General features: G+C 32.6%; 8 protein-coding genes across 8 annotated transcripts; 4 read left to right on the plus strand and 4 right to left on the minus strand.

Annotated features, from left to right (window-relative positions):
• Positions 1–250: 250 nt before the first annotated feature.
• Positions 251–1,009, plus strand: TPHA0K02130 (NAD(P)H-dependent oxidoreductase; the record flags this gene model as incomplete). Its single annotated transcript, XM_003687730.1, has 1 exon — positions 251–1,009. The coding sequence occupies one exon, from the start codon at positions 251–253 to the stop codon at positions 1,007–1,009; it is 759 nt and encodes a 252-aa protein (XP_003687778.1).
• A 591-nt stretch (positions 1,010–1,600) lies between these two features.
• Positions 1,601–4,450, plus strand: NPR3 (Npr3p; the record flags this gene model as incomplete). The annotated part of the gene is made up of 1 exon (XM_003687731.1): positions 1,601–4,450. One exon carries the CDS (start codon positions 1,601–1,603, stop codon positions 4,448–4,450), a length of 2,850 nt encoding a protein of 949 aa, XP_003687779.1.
• A 288-nt stretch (positions 4,451–4,738) lies between these two features.
• Positions 4,739–5,554, minus strand: ISA1 (Fe-binding Fe/S cluster assembly protein ISA1; the record flags this gene model as incomplete). Its single annotated transcript, XM_003687732.1, has 1 exon — positions 4,739–5,554. One exon carries the CDS (start codon positions 5,552–5,554, stop codon positions 4,739–4,741), a length of 816 nt encoding a protein of 271 aa, XP_003687780.1.
• A 724-nt stretch (positions 5,555–6,278) lies between these two features.
• Positions 6,279–8,105, minus strand: TPHA0K02160 (MFS transporter; the record flags this gene model as incomplete). Its single annotated transcript, XM_003687733.1, has 1 exon — positions 6,279–8,105. The coding sequence occupies one exon, from the start codon at positions 8,103–8,105 to the stop codon at positions 6,279–6,281; it is 1,827 nt and encodes a 608-aa protein (XP_003687781.1).
• A 1,834-nt stretch (positions 8,106–9,939) lies between these two features.
• TPHA0K02170 (uncharacterized protein) lies at positions 9,940–10,752 on the minus strand (the record flags this gene model as incomplete). The annotated part of the gene is made up of 1 exon (XM_003687734.1): positions 9,940–10,752. The coding sequence occupies one exon, from the start codon at positions 10,750–10,752 to the stop codon at positions 9,940–9,942; it is 813 nt and encodes a 270-aa protein (XP_003687782.1).
• A 504-nt stretch (positions 10,753–11,256) lies between these two features.
• On the plus strand, positions 11,257–14,343 carry TPHA0K02180 (GPI ethanolamine phosphate transferase 3; the record flags this gene model as incomplete). The annotated part of the gene is made up of 1 exon (XM_003687735.1): positions 11,257–14,343. One exon carries the CDS (start codon positions 11,257–11,259, stop codon positions 14,341–14,343), a length of 3,087 nt encoding a protein of 1,028 aa, XP_003687783.1.
• A 219-nt stretch (positions 14,344–14,562) lies between these two features.
• Positions 14,563–16,431, minus strand: SNF6 (Snf6p; the record flags this gene model as incomplete). Its single annotated transcript, XM_003687736.1, has 1 exon — positions 14,563–16,431. One exon carries the CDS (start codon positions 16,429–16,431, stop codon positions 14,563–14,565), a length of 1,869 nt encoding a protein of 622 aa, XP_003687784.1.
• A 1,117-nt stretch (positions 16,432–17,548) lies between these two features.
• On the plus strand, positions 17,549–18,388 carry TPHA0K02210 (DUF2456 domain-containing protein; the record flags this gene model as incomplete). The annotated part of the gene is made up of 1 exon (XM_003687737.1): positions 17,549–18,388. The coding sequence occupies one exon, from the start codon at positions 17,549–17,551 to the stop codon at positions 18,386–18,388; it is 840 nt and encodes a 279-aa protein (XP_003687785.1).
• Positions 18,389–18,611: the final 223 nt, after the last annotated feature.

The raw sequence follows: 18,611 nt of genomic DNA on the forward strand, positions 1-18,611 counted from the left end.
ATAGATTATGTAAGTAGTAGAGATTATAATCAAATATTCACCAGCTGGATCTGAAACTAGATTGGAAACATAAAACTTTTGGATATAAAAGGCATTGATGTTTTGGATATAAAATTCACATTCCATAGAGATTATTATGTACATTTTACTATTATACAAATTACAGGAAAAATAAACAAGTAATCAAAATATCTAGAATATTATAGTATACTACAAATACAAATACAAATCAAAAAAACAAACAAACGAAATGAAGGTCTTTATTGTTACAGCTCACCCAGATACTCGTTCTTTAACTCACTCTTTGTTAAGCGAGACTGTCAAGAGATTTGAAAAGAATGGTCACGAAGTCAAAGTTAGTGATTTGTACCAAATGAAATGGAAGGCTACTGTAGATGAAGACGACTTCAAAAACCATCCAAAAGGTGAAAGATTAGAAATAGCAGCTGCCTCTGGTGCTGCTTACGCTAACAATCAATTGACTGATGATGTTGTGGCTGAACAAGAAAAATTGAAATGGTGTGACCTACTAATCCTTCAATTTCCTTTATGGTGGTTCAGTATGCCAGCCATTTTAAAGGGTTGGGTTGAGAGAGTGTATTCTCTAGGTTTGGCTTATGGTACTTTTGATCGTTATGGTCATGGTAACTTTGTTGGTAAAAAAGCATGTTTAATGGTTACTCTTGGTGGTAAAGAAGCACAGTACTCTAATAATGGTGTTAATGGTCCAATTGAAGACCTGCTGTTCCCAATTAACCGTAACATCCTGTTTTATACCGGTTTCTCTGTTTTGCCATCTTTCTTAACATTTGGCGCCAACAAATTTGGTGAAAAAGAGTTCAATGTAACTGTTGAACGCCTTAATACGTGGGTTGATAACATTGAAAATGAAAAGCCTTACAATTACAGAAAACAAAATGATGGCCAATTCGATGAAAACTTGCAATTAAAGCCAGAATTCGTTAATCCAGCTAAATCTGGTTTCTCACAATTAATTGATTTTAGTTAGGTTTTATTATTGAATGTATAGAACAATGAATAATACAATATTAATTTATTTTTTTAATTAGCTTATCATAACTTCGTTCTAATTACTCTTGAAATTATTAACGCTCGTACGTGCTTAGAATCTAGCGTTGATAATAATTAAATATTCTGTTTTTAATACTTTCGTATTTATCACTATATCATGTTCTCAAAATTTTTAGAAAGGTATGTAACGAAATACAATTGCTTTCGGGACCATTGTTGTGTATATGACAATTATTCAAATTTTTAGAACACTCAAACAGGAAACTAAATTAATTGTAAGCTGTCAAATAAAATATCCCTAGAATTATTAATACATTATATTATATTATTGTTCATGGATTATTGATATCAAAAGTTCACTAAGTTAGTATATTCCCGGTCATGTGATTTGTGATTTTACCCATAAAGGAAAACTTATAAGGATGCATATATTATATTATTCTTACATATAAATTTATATGAACCACTTACAAGAATTCTTGAGTATTATTTACTTTAGCTTTTGGAATAGAAACTGCACATATACGTCATAATAACAGAGAGAATAATATAGCTATATTGTTAAGAAATGAAACAGAAACATTACCTTCCAGATTCAAGATTAGTTGGTATTCAGTTAACTGTTTCAACGCATTCTGGTCCTCAAGTAATATTTCACTATCCGCCATGTTCCCCTAGTCATCTGTCAAATAAGAGGAATAAACACAAGAAAGTATACCCGAAGAAGGCGGCCAACACTCTATTGACACCTGTTGATTCAATGAATAAGTCAACAGATCTACGATTGGGTAAACAAAGATCGATTGATAATAATAGCGCTCATATGAGTATTCCCAGTTTAAAAACGAACTTTACTCAATCTGATTTAGTGCCTGATAATGATAGATATCTTGACAATTTTGATAGCACTTCCGACTCTGATATATCTTCTGGATTGAGCGATAGTGAAATATCTACAGATAATTCAGATATGAGTAGCTTTTCTTCAAACTCTTCTGATGAGAACGAGCAGCTCTTTAATAATAGACTCAGTAATTACACCTCACAACAGTCAGGAGGAGCTATTAGTACTCCTACTGATATAAGATCATCTTCCTTAGATGCAGACTCTAAGTTATTAAATGGCAACTCATCGCACAGCAATAATCAAAGAAATAAATCCTCCCAAATAAGTGCCAACAAACTTTTGGAAATGTTTAATAATGATATTACATCATCAAATACATTAAAGAGGAGGTCATCACTAGCTTCGAAGTTATCATCTGTTAACTCTATAGATGATCTAACGGACTCTGTTAAAATTGATGGAGATGAATATGATTACAATGATACGGAATTATTAAAAGAACTTGAGAAGAATTCAATTAGTTATAACGATGAATTTTTTGATTCCGATATTTTTCAAGACATTAATAAAGTATTTGGTTTTGACTCAGAATTTATAGCTGAAGTTTGCAGCCCAGATAGGGAAATGTGTAATACCAGTTTTGAATTTACTGTGGACAATCTATGTTTTTTAGGATTACCAATTCATTCAGACAAAGATGGTAACTGGAGAACATCAAAAAATAAGAGCAATAGGAAAAGTGCAAAGACTTCTAGCACTCATTCTAAAGGAAGCAGAAGGCACTCTATCAATTCGAAAGAATCAACTTCTAAAACGAATGAAGATGAAAATATTGAATCATCTGAAAATCATGATGATGAAGATGATAAGAGTTATATGAACCCTATTGCTATGCATGATTTAAATTCGCCAGACTACGAAAAAAATATGAACATGTTTCATGTATGCTTTGTGATGAATCCACCAATATCTGAATATAATCAAAGAGTAGATGATATGTATCATTATATTGTAATGAGATTAGCGCACACGTTGAAAATTCTCCAAGCAAAATCATTTTATGTCTCAAAAGAGGTCGAAATACTTTTAAAAGAAAAAGAATATGTTCTTAAATCTTCAAGAGTATATAAGAACTTAAAAGGGGCAGCTAACAAAGGGCAATATTTATATCAAAGATTATTGGTTCAGTCATCTTTAGCTAGGGCATTGGTTACATGCTTTGATACTATCCATAAAAATGACATCGTAAATTTAACATTAGATGAAAAAGTTGTAACTTTGCAAATACCTATTCATGATGAATTTTGGAAGTTACCGCAGTATAAGATTGAACCTGTGCTTCGAGGTTCTCATCTTACTAGTATTCTAAATTACGGTTTCTTGAAATCCACATCAACAAAAAATAAAAAAAAAGACATAAACTCCAATAACTTTGCTGATGACGATAATATTGATAACGACATTTTAAATTATGCATTATTACTAAAAGAAGAGCAAAATGTTATTATTGAAAAGTTAAAATCTTTCTCTCAGGATGACAATATAGGTGGATTGATCCTACGACAGTTAGTTAAGCATATTCAACCCAACGTTCCAATTCGTTCTTACCAGCCTCTGATCAACGAATTGATGGGTGTTAAAGAAAATGATCCGAATAGAACTATCTTTCATATAAATATTTTAAAATATTGTGCATTACATCTATTATATTGGAGACATGCCAGAGCTGTTATTCCATTGAGTTCCAAATATACATATATTGTAAGTCCGTTGTCACCATTAGTTGGTTCTTCTAAGGATTATATTAGTGAAGGTTCTTCCCACTTCTCTTTTAACAGAAGGGAAGATAATCATTATGAACCACTTTTTTACCAACACCAAATAGAATTTGGTCAAACTTTCCCATCATTACCATCATTAGTCTCATTTTTAAGCTTATTATCGAATGGAAAACCCAGACCATTTGGTACAATAATACCTTCTAAAGAGCATAAACCCATTTATTTAGGGGCATTGGCATGGTTAATAAGAAGTGGTTATTTAACTCAATTATTAACATATGTCTGTATACGTATAGATAGTCAGATTAAGATGGAGGTAGATGAAGATCTGGAGAGAGAAGGCTTTAAAATGAATTCCAAGAAATCAAAGGAAAATGTTCATAAAAACGAAGTACAAATTGATAACATAGTAGCAGTTAAAAAAAATCAATCCTATAACAACAGGTTTGAACCAAGTAGTACTAATGATGAGAGTCGCGGTAATGCTATCTCGGAGATAGCAATGTATGAAGAACGATTACAATTTGCGTTTGATGATTTAGAATTAGAGAAAGACTATACAATTATTTTAGAACCTGAAAAAGCAGGTGCTATTGAAAGGAGATGGATTGTAAAATGTGTCCATGACCAGCCGGCTGACGTTCAAATACTATTCAATAGACTATTGAAGTATTTTAATGGTAAAGTACCGATGGAAGTCGTTGCATTGAAAGAAAATTTAACAAAACACGAAATTAAGAAAGTTATGCATGCAATGAATAAATATTTGATAGAAATAAAGCATTGGTAATATATAGGATTTTATAATAGGAAATAGAAATCAATTAACTCGAAGTATATTTTAATCACTTAATAAATTTAATGTTTTATAACCTTTATTTATAATTTACCAGTAACTTTTTCAAAATTTATTATGGTTCAAAAATAGTTAAAATTGAATTTGAAAAATGAAGACATAAACAAGAATTTTTGATTTTTTATAATTATTAACAATCTAAAAGAAATAAAATTCTTTTTTACTATTTTAATATGATCACTTACATAGTTTATATTTATATATATATATATATACACTAAATTATACCATGAAGCTCTCTCCACAGCCGCAGGTACCTTTCGAGTTAGGATTTTTAAATACAAATCTTGATGACAATGTGTCATCAATCCAATCCATTTCACTACCTACCACACTGAATAATGCCTTCGAATCGATGATAACCTTAACTCCATCTTGTTCGACGATTTCATCAAACTTTTCAGGTTGTGTTATATATTGTAAATCATATGTCAACCCTGAACACCCTCTATTCCTTGTACCGATTCTTATCAACTTTGGTTCAGGTTGGTCTAATAGTTTCTTTAAATGACTTATAGCTTTTGGACTTAAAGTAATCAATGCTTTGCGAGGTTTCAATGTTCTTGTTCTCTTTTTCTTTGTACCGTTGGTCAGAAGGGTATCTGATAAGTCAATTTTTGAATCATTAATAGAAGTTTCATATTTGAGTTGTGCTTCATCCATTCTTTTCTTGGAACTTAACTGTTCTTGGATTGCATTTCTTGAAGGTAAACTATAATTGGACCATTTGGCTTTCGTATCTCTATCCACAGTTATAGTTGACGTGACTTTTTCATTATGTTTGCCTACATTTTTTTTCATATAATTGAAATCCCAATTTTTTGAGAATAAAGATGAATCGAATTTCTTAGCAGTTTTGAAAACTGTTGATGTTGATGCAGTTCTATTTTTGGCATTGCTAAAGAGGAGACTTGTGTTGTTACCTGTTCTTGAAGTCGCAATTAATCTCCTATTTGCCAACTGATTAACGATAGTGCTTCTTCGTAGTAATAAAATCAAATCATCACAGAGAATGCCTTGTGATGAAGATAGTAGCATGACGTATACAAAACTTGTTATGGATAATGAATAAATAATGAATCAGATTAAAACCCCTGATTTGATAAATAAATAATTGATAATAAATAATAAAATTTTGGGCAACTTCTCAGTGCAAAAAGGATATAATATGATGTTTTCTAACAATGTAATAATTTCTTTATAATAAATTGACTTGCAAACGTTTTATGAAGGACAATAATAGCTTGAATGAGGAAAAAAAATTGTTGTATCAACCCTTTTGTTAAACAAAAATAACAATCTGCCAACAGACTATTACTTGGCTTTCAACTATTATGTATATTTAATCTCTCTCGTTCTACACAGACATATATATCCTATATATATTCAACATTATAGTCTCACCAACCAGATAAAAAACATATCATACTTTAATAGTCATTTAGAATCTTTACTTTATATATATTTGAATTCATGAAAATCCCTAAGGAAGTTTTTGTGTTCCATAAATTATTATTAGTAACGTAATATAGAAATGACTTCTTTCTTCCATTGAACCAATGAAATTGTCGCTGTGAACTCCGTTGTTCGGAGAACGGAAAAAAGAAAAATTGAAATTTGTTATGTGGTGGGTTATCACCATATACGGGAAGGGGGCAATGGAAATGTGTCACAGGTGACAGCGTCACAAATTCAGGAAAATGGAATTTAAAACCAACGAGGCGAGGGCAGCGTACAGTGAGTAAAGGCTCTTGGTGCGTATTCATCCTGCATATGCAAACGCTGATCTTTCTCGTATTGCCTTTCCATACCTGAGCAGGAAAAGCGGAACTGGTATTAACACAATGGCTACCAGGCCTAATAGGAGCCCTGCGAAATTGACGCCCATTCCTTTGAACATGTATCCAGCAAATAGAGGGAAGGATGCGCCAAAAGCTGATCTTAAGAAAGTGTTTGCTGCCACTGCACTTGCTGTCAGGTATAGATAGCTCTCTATGATATAGTTGAGACAGGGTAAGAAAATTCCTATCAATCCGAATCCAATGAATGAGCCGGCAATTGTGGGGACTATCCAATGGATGCTTGTATAATAATTTCCCGTCCAAGTAAACCATAATAACCCAATAGGAAACAGTATTCCTGCTACGATCATTGGAAATAATCTTGCTTCCGGAACAACATGACCTTGGTTCTGTTCAACACGTTTTAAGTAATCAATGTCAGAGTACCAGATGAACGCCGTACATAGAATCATTCCAATTATTAGTGCAAGATATGGTAATTCTCCATTTTTCGTAAAGCCATAACCTTGGATAAAAACTATAGGGTAAGCTTCTAGTAACAAATATAATATTCCGTAAACAAATGAATTGTATATAGAAACAACCAGAAGGACAGGTTCTTTCACAAGCATCACAAGTGGTCGCGTTATCATATTTGTAATTATCTCATCAATTGTTAGTTCAACATTTTCATGAGATGCATGAATCCCCCAGTTGTTAGTTTCTTTCCTTAACTTTTTGGCCTTGTTGACTAAAATAATTGGGTGATGAGTTTCTTCTAGGAACAATAAAATCAGAAGAGTAACGAAGGTTGACAGAAATGAAATAACATATTCCGTCCACCTCCAAGTAGTATGCTGAACTATATATGAGCCAATAATGGGGCCTAAGATTGGTCCAATGAAGACACCTAATGAAAATAATGCTATGGCTTTACCTCTAATATTGGTATCAAAAATATCAGCAAAAACAGCAGGAACAACTGCAATTGGTGCTGCACCAATAAGTCCGGCAAAAAACCTACAAATAAGTATTGTTTGTAGGTTTGCTGCAGTGGCAACTGCATATTGAAATAATGCGTTTCCAAATGAGGATATCAAGATAACCTTCTGTCTTCCAAAAAGTTCAGATAGGGGAGCAAAAATAATTGGTGAGAATGCAAAACCTAAGACAAATAAAGTAACACCTAATATCGCCACTACATCTATGACACCATATATTTCATCAATATCAGGGATTGATGAAGCAAATATAGATGAGGCCATAGAGACAGATAGACTGTCTAAGCACAGGATACAACAAATCATTACTTTTTTTCTCATTTTCCAGTTGAATGGGTGTAAAGGATCGAAAGGTCCATCAAAAGTTACTTCGAAGTCGTCAATATTTGGTAAAACTGGTGGAAATGGCCTCCCTCCACCCATCGGAAGTACGTTTTCGTATTGGACTTTAGTAAAATCTTCAACTACATCTTGCGTGCCAGTCTGAATACGAGACATACGTCGATTATTCTTTATATCAGTACCTGAATGTGATGTCAGAGTATTTATTTTTTCTAATTTATGATATCCATCATAAGTACTGTCATTTAGTGTCGATGAACCATTCCGCTCAATATCATAGCAATAGCCTAGATATTGAGCAGGTGATGCAGTTGGAGCAATACTCACTCCTTCACTCTCAATACCACTGTTATTCAATGGATCATTTCCAGTATCTTCATTATCATTATTAAAATTGAATTTACGAAACTTTGGTTTTTGACCAGTAGCTTTTCCTTCATCTACCGGTGAAGTTCCTGAAGTCATTACAATTCTCTCTTTATGCTTCAAAGCTGATCATAAGTCAAATAATGCCATTTGAGTTCACAATGGTACTGATTAAATATAAAAAATATTGCTCAACAGTTCTACATATATGAATTGAAAAAATTAATTTCAATTACAAACCTTTATTCCTGAATACAACAGAATAATATATTATTTTTTTATAATTTCATTGGTATTTATTTACAAGAGATTAATATTTACATTTCACGAATTAAACTAAACTAATAAGATACTCAATCTTCTGATACCATGTAGCAAAATATTCACATCAATTTCATTACAATTGAATATAATAACTCTATCATACCAACTTAAGGGATCCTTATAACCTGGCGATGCCTCAAAATATTCATTTTCATCGTTGTGTGAGTAAGCTTTCAAAAGGGAAAAAGGTCAAATATCTGAAAAAGGGTCTCTCTTTATAAGTTTATAATTTTTAAATGGCAATCGATGCTACAATGAATGGTTTTTCACATATAATATTGGGATATTACATTACAACTCATGACATTCTGCAGTTTAATAATTATAAATTTCAAAATTCTATTGTTTCTTTAAATAGCCATTGATAAGCGGTTTTGTCCTCAGATAGCAGAGACAGAATATTTTTTTCTGATTGATTTATGGAATTCATTGAGCACACCAACTTCATCTTTTGTTAAGCTATTTCTGTCTATTAATTTTCTACAACGGCACTAGAGTAATATTTTGAAATTTGCAGAATATATTTCCCTTATGGGTTTTGAAAGGAACATTATCTGTTACTAATAAATCATTTTCGATTCTAGTACCATAACCGCCATCTTTATAATATCCAGGTTCATTACCTATTATATTTCTTGGCTTCAAAGGATATTTAATAAAACTAGACCCTGAACTGATACCAATGGGACCCTTCATGGACTCCAGAAACGGAGCCAATTCCATGTCCTACACCATGTCTAGAATCAAGACCTCTAACCCTTAAATGCTGTCTTGCAAGTGCATCGATTTGGTAGCCATTTGTACCCCTTGGAAATATTAACCGTTCAATTGCTAAATTACGTTTCAAGACACTAGTATACATTTCTATTTGTTCTGGTGTTAGATCACCAAACATAATCGTTCTTGTGATCGGTAGTCCCTTCATAGAAATGCGAACCTGAATCAGATAGACACATCTCATTTTTATTTATTAACTTAGAATTTTTGGTTGCTGGTGAATAATGAAAAATTGCACTGTTTGAACCACTGGCAGATATTGTTTCAAATGATTCTCCAATAAAGTTAAACATATTTTTCTTATTTCCAGTAATTTTCTTGCTGCCTGAAATTCACCAATTGTTATTCCCCTCCAAGATGCTCTCCAACCATGAGAAATCTTTAGCTAAACAAACGGCCTCCGTCACTTGTGCTATAGCAGCATTCATTACCTGGACATTATTTTAAATGGATCTAAAAGTACTTATAGGTGATGCAATTACTTGGTGCTTTATGTTTTCCGGAATTGAGTTAACTATTGAGCTGGAGGCAGTTTCAAATATAAATACTTCAAAATCTTTTGACTTATTTATATAAGAATTTGAATTCCAGATTTCATCGTACTTGTTTATTTCTACTCCATCTTGGTTCAAAATAATCCTAACATCATTGGGGATAGGATTATCACAAAATAATATAGTATTTTCTTTAGATACAAACATATAGGAAAAGAAATACGAATAATAATCAATATCAGCTCCTCTCAGGTTCAATTACCATGAGAAGTTGTCTAAATCAGTAATAATTACACCGAAGAAATTACTCTTAGATTTTTTTGCCAAATAATTTAAGATCATACCTTTTTGGATTCAAAATTTTTAGCAGTGTACTTGTCATCTAATTTATAAATCGGTTTACTCATCCTTGATGGTTTCCCACCTAATTTATTCCAAACGATATCGACTAAATTAGTTGCTACAGCCACCAAGGTGATCTTCTGTGTTTCTGTTGCTGAGATCAACTTCTGTATCTCATCTGTAAATTTAACCATATCATCATATGATAGCAACTTGGGATCAAGACCAATTCTCAGGTTTGAGTTGTTGGTTGGCTTTGATAAATTTAGTGTTTCCCTAATGCACAATTGTTGCCAAGAACTTTTGTCAATATCTTGCTTATGTAATTGCCAGTTATCTTCTTGTTCCTTTAAAGCCTGATTAAAATATCTACCATCTGTGGATAAAATAGCTTTCCAGTTAATTGTACTTCTATCGACATTAGTTTCTATGTTATTGGTAGAATTTTCATTAATAATACATACGACACCAGCTGAACCAGTAAAGCCAGATATCAAAGATATTCTTTCATCAGATTTTGATACATACTCCGATTGGTGTTCCTCTTCAGTTGGTATAACATAGCATTGAATATTATAGACGGCCATTAAACTTCGAAGCATTTGTAATTTCTCAATTGTTACTGCCGACTTCATTGCTAGAGTTCTGCTAGATGTATTAAAATAACGACTTGTCGTAAAAAAATGAAAACCTAATTTATTAGATAGATTCAACCTAGTCATGCATGATGTTACTAAATAAGTATTATTAGTCCACGATGAAGTCTGTTTTAGCACTTTTGATACATTAGATCTTCCTAAGACCTGCATTTTTGGAGCATTTCTGAGTTAATTTTAATCTCATCATTATGCTTACATTATACTTCAGTTAATGGATATGGCTTTACATACTTTAAGTCTGCCTCTTTGTAACTCTTCATCCTGTTAAAGTTGCAATACTAGAGGCTGACCATTTTTAAATTACAGATTTTGAGATGCTCTTTAATTTTTCAACCTTTAATTTACACATATATCAAGAATTCAAGTAACCTCATATAAATAATTTATCAACAATTAGTTAGAATAACAGATATACATGCAAACATATATATATTGCTCATAACTAAGATTACCAAAATTTTACATTGGGTGCTGGTCATATACTGTAATACCAAACTTATCTTTTGATAAAGAGCTAACTACCACTTTTTAAGAATAATTTACCATTATTTTACTAACAGATTGCATGAGGCAAGTATATCTGGAATAAACTTTATAAATTATAAAGCAATCTTTTACATTAGAGAAATTACACTAAACTAAAGTTATTTTACTATGTCTAGAGAGAATTCTCGAATAGAAGAGCAGCATATAAAAAGATCAATTCTTAATTACTCTAGTGAAGAGAAGAGATTTTATCGAGCTAGCATAAGAAAGTTTCGAAAATCTCATGTGCTATATGTCATACTTTTAAGTTCGATAGCTTTATTGCAAGTTATATCAATTGCATTTTTTACTAAGGGTTTTTCTTTTTGTAGATCGCCCATTCGTCATACTGCCCAATATTCACCTGAATACTCAGAGGTTAAAAAATTTGACAAAGCTGTTGTATTACTAGTTGATGCATTACGATTTGATTTTGTTGTGCCAATCAATGAATTAGATCCCATCTATAATGAAAACTACCATAATAATATAGATATTATCTCTGAATTATTGAATCAGAATGATAATTCAACCAAAAACGAATCAAAAAAGGATAGAGTACAAAAATCCTCGTCATTACTTTTTAAATTCTTAGCAGAACCACCGACAACCACCTTCCACAGATTGAAAGGTATAACTACGGGTTTATTACCATCCTTTTTAGATGGTATCATGAAATTAAACGATAGAGTTGTGGAGGATGATAGCATTATTAAACAATTATTTTTAAGGAACAAAACGATATATTTTTCGGGAGATGATACATGGAGCAGAATGTTTGAACCTTATCTATCACCAAAAAGTGTTCCTCTAGAATCTTATAATATTTGGGATTTAAATACGGTTGACGATGGGGTATTTAAATTTTTCAATGAACATTTAACAAGTAAAAATACAAGTAATAGAGAATGGGATATATTGATAGGCCATATCGTAGGTATAGACCATGCTGCTACTAAATATGGACCTAACCATATAACTGTAAAACAGAAGCAGATACAAATAAACGAGTTTATTAAACAAATCGTTAAATCTTTAGACGATCAGACTTTGCTAATTGTCATGGGTGATCATGGCATGGATATTACAGGGAATCATGGTGGAAAATCTAGTGGTGAACTAGAAAGTTCTTTATTTTTATACTCAAAAAAATCTAGTGTCTGGAAACAGGAACATTCTTTGCATGAAAATAACAATGATTTCTACAAGAAGATAAATCAAATTGATATAGTACCAACATTTTCACTTTTGTTTGGCATACCTATACCATATAATAATTTAGGGTGGCCAATAAATGAAATTTCATTAAGTGACGAAGAAAATAATATTCATATGAAACTAGCGTTGGAACAAATTAGGAAATACCAACTAGATTCAGATATCATCCAAGATAAAAAGGATAATAATACACTCAATACTTTATATGAACAAGCTAAACTAGATATTAATAAAACTCATGCTTTTTACGAAGCGGTTTTATCAGCGTTCAAGAGTAATTGGAAGTCATTTGATTATTTGAGCATCGGAACTGGTATATTCCTATTGCTTGTTTCTGTCACATTACTAATTATAATTACCAAGCTAATACCATCCATTGTAGTAAACCAAATGGTTACAGAATTTGTTCAAAATATATTAATATGTACACTTATCACAAATATTTGCATATGTATAATATTTTTCTATTTTGGTTATTTTGGATTCATAAAAAATATATTCTGGTGTATATCACTAGCTACCGCAATTGGTATCATAATTGGTTGTTTTAGAGCGATATTACATCGTTACAATATTAAATGGGTTTTGGCTAAATTTTTTAGTGACTTTTCTGACTATTGGTCAATGGTGGGAGTTATTTTCTTATTTATTCATGCAGGATTATTTATGTCAAATTCGTTAACAATTTGGGAAGATAGAGTCGTACATCACCTAATTATTACATTTGGATTTTTAGCATTGTATGAATTTATTTTTATACCAAACAGACAATCAACAACGGCGCTCGCAACTGCTGTTATCAGTGAACAACAGGGTACTTTATCTGGGGTGAGTCCTTCACTAGCCAATTCATTTTCATTACCGATGACTAGATTTGCAAGGTTGCTTGGTACTTATCATTCAATTGTACTTTTGCTATGTACAAGATCTGTTAGTACGATAACATCATGTAGAGAAGGTCAATTAGATTATTGTGTACCAACATTTACTACAGAAATTAATTATTCGTGGGGGTGTACTGCAGTTTTCATTGTCGTTTTGATTCTTTTGCCCATGTCAATAAAAGGATACTATAATCTATTATCGTCCTACCAAGCTGCTGCACCCATATGGATTGATTATCTATTGAAATTATTTTTATATTTTGATATAATATATTGGGTTGCTATTGTAATAGAAACAAAGTATGATGTAACTTTTATCAATTTTACATTAATAAATGTCACTATTGCGAGAATAATCATATGCTTTACTTTCGTAGTATGCAATTTAGCATGGATGGTAGGTCCTTTATGCATAAAGTTAAATGTTGAAAATGCTGATATGAGGTCACAGCAGACCACCATTATTGGTTACTCCAATATTTATGGCGCGCCATACTTTTTGTTAGTAATTAATGCTTTTATGAGTATACTATTTTTCAACAAGCCGTTAGCTCAGATTTCTTTAGCTTTAATGTGCAATCAAATATTGTCTATTATGGAAATAATTGATTTATTAAATATAAAAGAAAATATTATTGGTCCTATTGTTTTGAGTTTATTATCATATCAACAATTTTTTAACACAGGGCATCAATTTACTCTTTCATCAATTCAATGGGATACCGGGTTCATTTTATCTGATACTGTGAACTTTCCATTTACAGAAATTTCCATTATGATAAATACATTCGGACCATTTATAATAGTCGCATTATCAATTGTTTTATTAACGTTATGGAGTCAACCACCAGATATACTAAAACCACAAACTTTATTAGGGAGATTAGTTGCCAATTGTGGTATTTTAGTGACATATAATGCTGTCTTATGCTTGAGTTCCTTTATTTGGTTGACATATTTCCTACAGCACCCTATGGTATGGAATATTTTTTATCCTAGATTCATATATGCAAGCATTATATTATTAATAACCCAATTTGTTGTAATCTTTGCTACAATAGGATTTGCGAGTGGTAAATTAATTGGGCATATTAATAATATCTTTTGGAAGTAGTTCCTATGATTATAAATACTAAATCAATTACGAGTTTAATGAGTGTCACTGATTAGTTTAAGATCATTCTATAATAATCAGTATTCTCTATATTTATAATGATTTTATAAATTTATATATGAATATTAATGCATTTTTTTTCAGTTACGTGCTTATTGTAGGTTATATCAATTAGTCTATACTTATCGTAGTATTTGAAATCGGTAAATAGATGACCGATTAAAAAAATGCCTGATCTAAATCTGCGAAATCATCATCAAAACCAGTATTGAACGGTTCACTATCAAAACCATCAAACGTACCGTCGATGTTGTCATTTTGCTGCGACTGTTGATTATTTGTAACATCAAGTTCACCTACTTGTTCTATATTTTGTAATTCACTCTTTTTAGCAGCATCTAAAACACCAAGAGCACCAGGGTTAGTTACAGAAACATCTTGTGGTATAGACTGTACCTCAGATAATTGTTGAGTACTTTGTATTTCGCCTTGACCTTGAGATTGGATTGGTAGCTGTAAAGGTACATGCGATTGTGTATAGTTCTGCAGTGATGGTCCTATAGAGCTAATATTTCCGACTATTTGAGGCGAATGCATTTTATCAGGTACAAGTCTACCAATAGGAGGTGTAACTAGTGGGCCTTCTTGTCTTGGGAATTGTTGAGAATTCATTAAAGATTGCGATTCTTGTTCCCTCTTCCGTCTTACTTCTTCTTCACGTTTCAATTGCAATTCTAATTGTTTCTGTTTCTCGATTTCCAAGTTCTTTTGTATTTGTTCATCCTTCTTTCTTTTATATAAATTATCCCAATAATCAGATGGAGCCTCTGCGATATCGGAAGATTTTAATGAGCTGCATTCATCTTTTGTGTAAAACTTCACTCTGTTAATTTGATAGTTTGTATTTTTGAAATTAGCGTAAGACTCCAATATATTATCTATAAGTTTGTTGTTTTCATCATACTCATTCCTAGTGTTATATATTTTGATTTTGTTCAGTTGTTTAATGCTATCTACTACGAACGTCTCAATATTATCAACTGAGGTTCCAGTGACCCTTGAGTTACTTGATTGGGTATCTTTCGATTCATCTATGATATTAGTCTTCACTTCCTTTTTTTCCTCGTAAGAGTTGTCAACTATTTCTTTATTATCTAAGTGATAATCTTCTGGGTCATTACTTTGCGTAGAGTCTGTATTTTCACTGTTTTCTTTAGTTACTTCTGATAAATCTTTTGATGCATTATTATTTTCGGATCCGGAAATCATGTGTTCTGTATTTGGAACTTCTGATTGATTGTTTCCATCATTCGAAGGTCCTGGACTTTTGCCAATGTCCACTTTTTGTACACTTTCTGAAGGGCTCTCCGTATTATTTTCACTTGGTGTTGTATCCTTTGCTATGCCCGTCTCCGTAATACTCTGAGCTGTATGAGTCTCTATATTTGTCTCTGTGGCCACTTTGTCTACATCCATCTCGTCTGTATTTACTGTTTGGCTAGTTTCGTCCAATGATACTGATTCATTTCCCCTTTCTCTAGTGGATGCATCTGCAGCAGCTGAGGAACTCTGTCTCATCTCTTTCTCTTCATTAGCTTCTATTTTCGGACTCTCGATATTTGTAGAAGTTGCCTCCGCATCATTCCCTTCTTTTGATGATAATTCAATTTCCTTCTCCGGGGAATCTTGTTGCGTAACGTCTTTAGCCACATCCATGGAATCAGTATGGTTATCTTTCTCGAGAAGTTCGTTTTTTTTCTCAAATTTCTCTAGTTGCTTTGCTAGACTTTCTACTTCTTTCTTGACCAAGGCCAAGTTACTGTCATTAATCAAACTCTTATCGAAATTCAAATCGACTGGCAGTATATTTTTATTTCTGTATGACAATAAAATATGCAGTAACGATGAAGAACTCTTAAAATTACTTAACAGGTAGTCCCTATATGAGATAGTGTCACTGAAATCATGCTTGACATTGACGGAAGGTTCAGAGTTCAACCTCTGATTCAAAAACTTCTGCTTAGCCTCTTGTAACTGTTGCTGTTGTCTTCTCGACTGTTGCGTACGTCTTTTCTTAATGATAGCCATTTTTTTCTTTGTATGTTTGCAGTAAAACCGTGTGCTGTACCTGGCAGGAAAGGAAACAACGAAAAAACTAGATATGCAGTTGGTATTCGCTTAGTGTTTTCCTTTGCACATTGCAAGATCAATTACTCAACTCTTCTTCAAATAATTCATTTCATACCAATATGCTGTTTTAGTTTATATTCTATTCTCTCTCTTGCTGCTATAAAACATTCTTGTTAATTTGATGGCAGATGAAATGAAATATCAGTCACGTGCAAACCATCGCTTAATACGAACATTGAAATATACTAACATCCGGGTAATAAAACACATACAGTAGTTAACACTCCCGTGTACAGTCTAGTCCGTCTGAGTATGTCAATATTAGCAATTGTTCCTCTAGTTCCCATCCAACACACATAGAAGAACATGCAGGTTTAACCAAACTCACCGACACAGATGCTCGTACACGTTTCACCACCAACCCATTCCCTCTCTTACAACACGACCTCTTAATCGTTGGAATAAGAAATGGAAACGGAAATACCAAACCGGGAAGTTACCGCAAAGGGTTAACACATCAATACATTTTTCTTCTTGCGATTTCAACGAGAGTGCTCATCGCAATGTAACCAAAGTTCCTAGGAAATGCAAAACCGACAAAGTAAACTCACTTGACCCAAGTAGACCAAGTCAGCATAATCGTTACTCCTGCCACCCACTGGAGACAATAATCCTACACATAGGCATGTTGACAACTTGTCTGTTCATGTTCACTTCGAACAGGGATTATGTTTGGTGAATTTCTTCAAGAATTGAACCGAAGAGATGTCTTTATTTCGAAATCTTTAGTATTTTTAATGTTTGTGAGGGTATTTATCAGGAAGAAGGTAATAACATGGTGTTCATACTTGGTTATCTCTGGAGAGGATGGACCCTATATTGATTTTTCAATACCCTATATTTTATTTCTGTTTCTAGCTCATTGAAAATTTGAATCTACCTAAAGGTAGATTCGTCTATCTTTATATATATATACATATACATATATATATATGTAATTATGCTATCAAGCAAAGTAGTCTTTTCTTGTGCCTTGCAAAAGTGATCCAAGCGATTGAAAACGAATCAAAGCACTATGGGGCTAAAAAATCATTTGTTCACTTTCTACTATGTTGTGCTATTACAAGGTGTCATCTCTGGTATAATCAGTGGTGGCGTGGAATTTGCAATTGCGTATGGTATGTACCAGAAATCAAAGAATTTGGTCACTTTATGGGCTTTTCCAAATACTTTTTCTGGTGACTGTGCCTTGACTTTATTTATTCAAGTAGGTGTCACTTGGGTAACACAAGAGCTTATTGTGGGCTGGGATTGCTACAGGACAAATAACGAAATTATAAAGTTGCCTGACTTTTTATTGGCGGAAAAACCAAGAAATTGGTTTGCATTCTTGTATTTTGAAGTTAACAGAGGTTTAATTTACAAAGATTATGAAGAAAAACCAACTTTGAAAATGTATCTAAGGAAAAATTTTGCTCCTTACATTAAAAGTAGAGGAAATTTCGTCAATTTTTGTGCATGGATAGTCAATAGAGCCATCAGAGGTTTAATATTTGGTGTTGCTTTATTTTTAATTGTCTGGCCAGTCACAATGGGAATCATGGCTGGCATTGGTCATAGAATTTATGGACATGATTATTACTTTAATAATTACCCCACTCCTCAGATCGCAAAGTTAATCTATGGGTTTGTCATCGGTTTAATAACTTCTCCAGTGTGCAGTATGGTGGTCATTTTAAGAAATTATTTTTACATTGATAATATCGAGAATTCCAGTAATTTCAAAGGATACATTGCCACGGTGAATTTGGGAGAAGAGACACTGGGTGGAGAAAGAGATTTAGAAAAACACTCCTCCAGTTCAGAAACTCCAGCATTGCTTGACGACGAACCATCTGTCCCTGTGGTAGCATAAATACTCGTTACGGAGAAAGTAACTGATATAACCAGGAAGAAAATAGCCAGGACGGTACACTGGATGAAAGTTTAACATAAAGGAAATGTTTGCATTACGGCATAATGCCAATAATTTAAATTAGCGAGGAAATCGTTATCAACTTCGTGCCAAATGTAATATTTAGGCATGGTTACAATTTATTCTTTGTTCAATGCATATTTTGATAACATATATTCTCGTG

The sequence above is a fragment of the Tetrapisispora phaffii genome, chromosome 11 (genome assembly GCF_000236905.1).
Source record: "Tetrapisispora phaffii CBS 4417 chromosome 11, complete genome".
Classification (NCBI taxonomy): domain Eukaryota; kingdom Fungi; phylum Ascomycota; class Saccharomycetes; order Saccharomycetales; family Saccharomycetaceae; genus Tetrapisispora; species Tetrapisispora phaffii.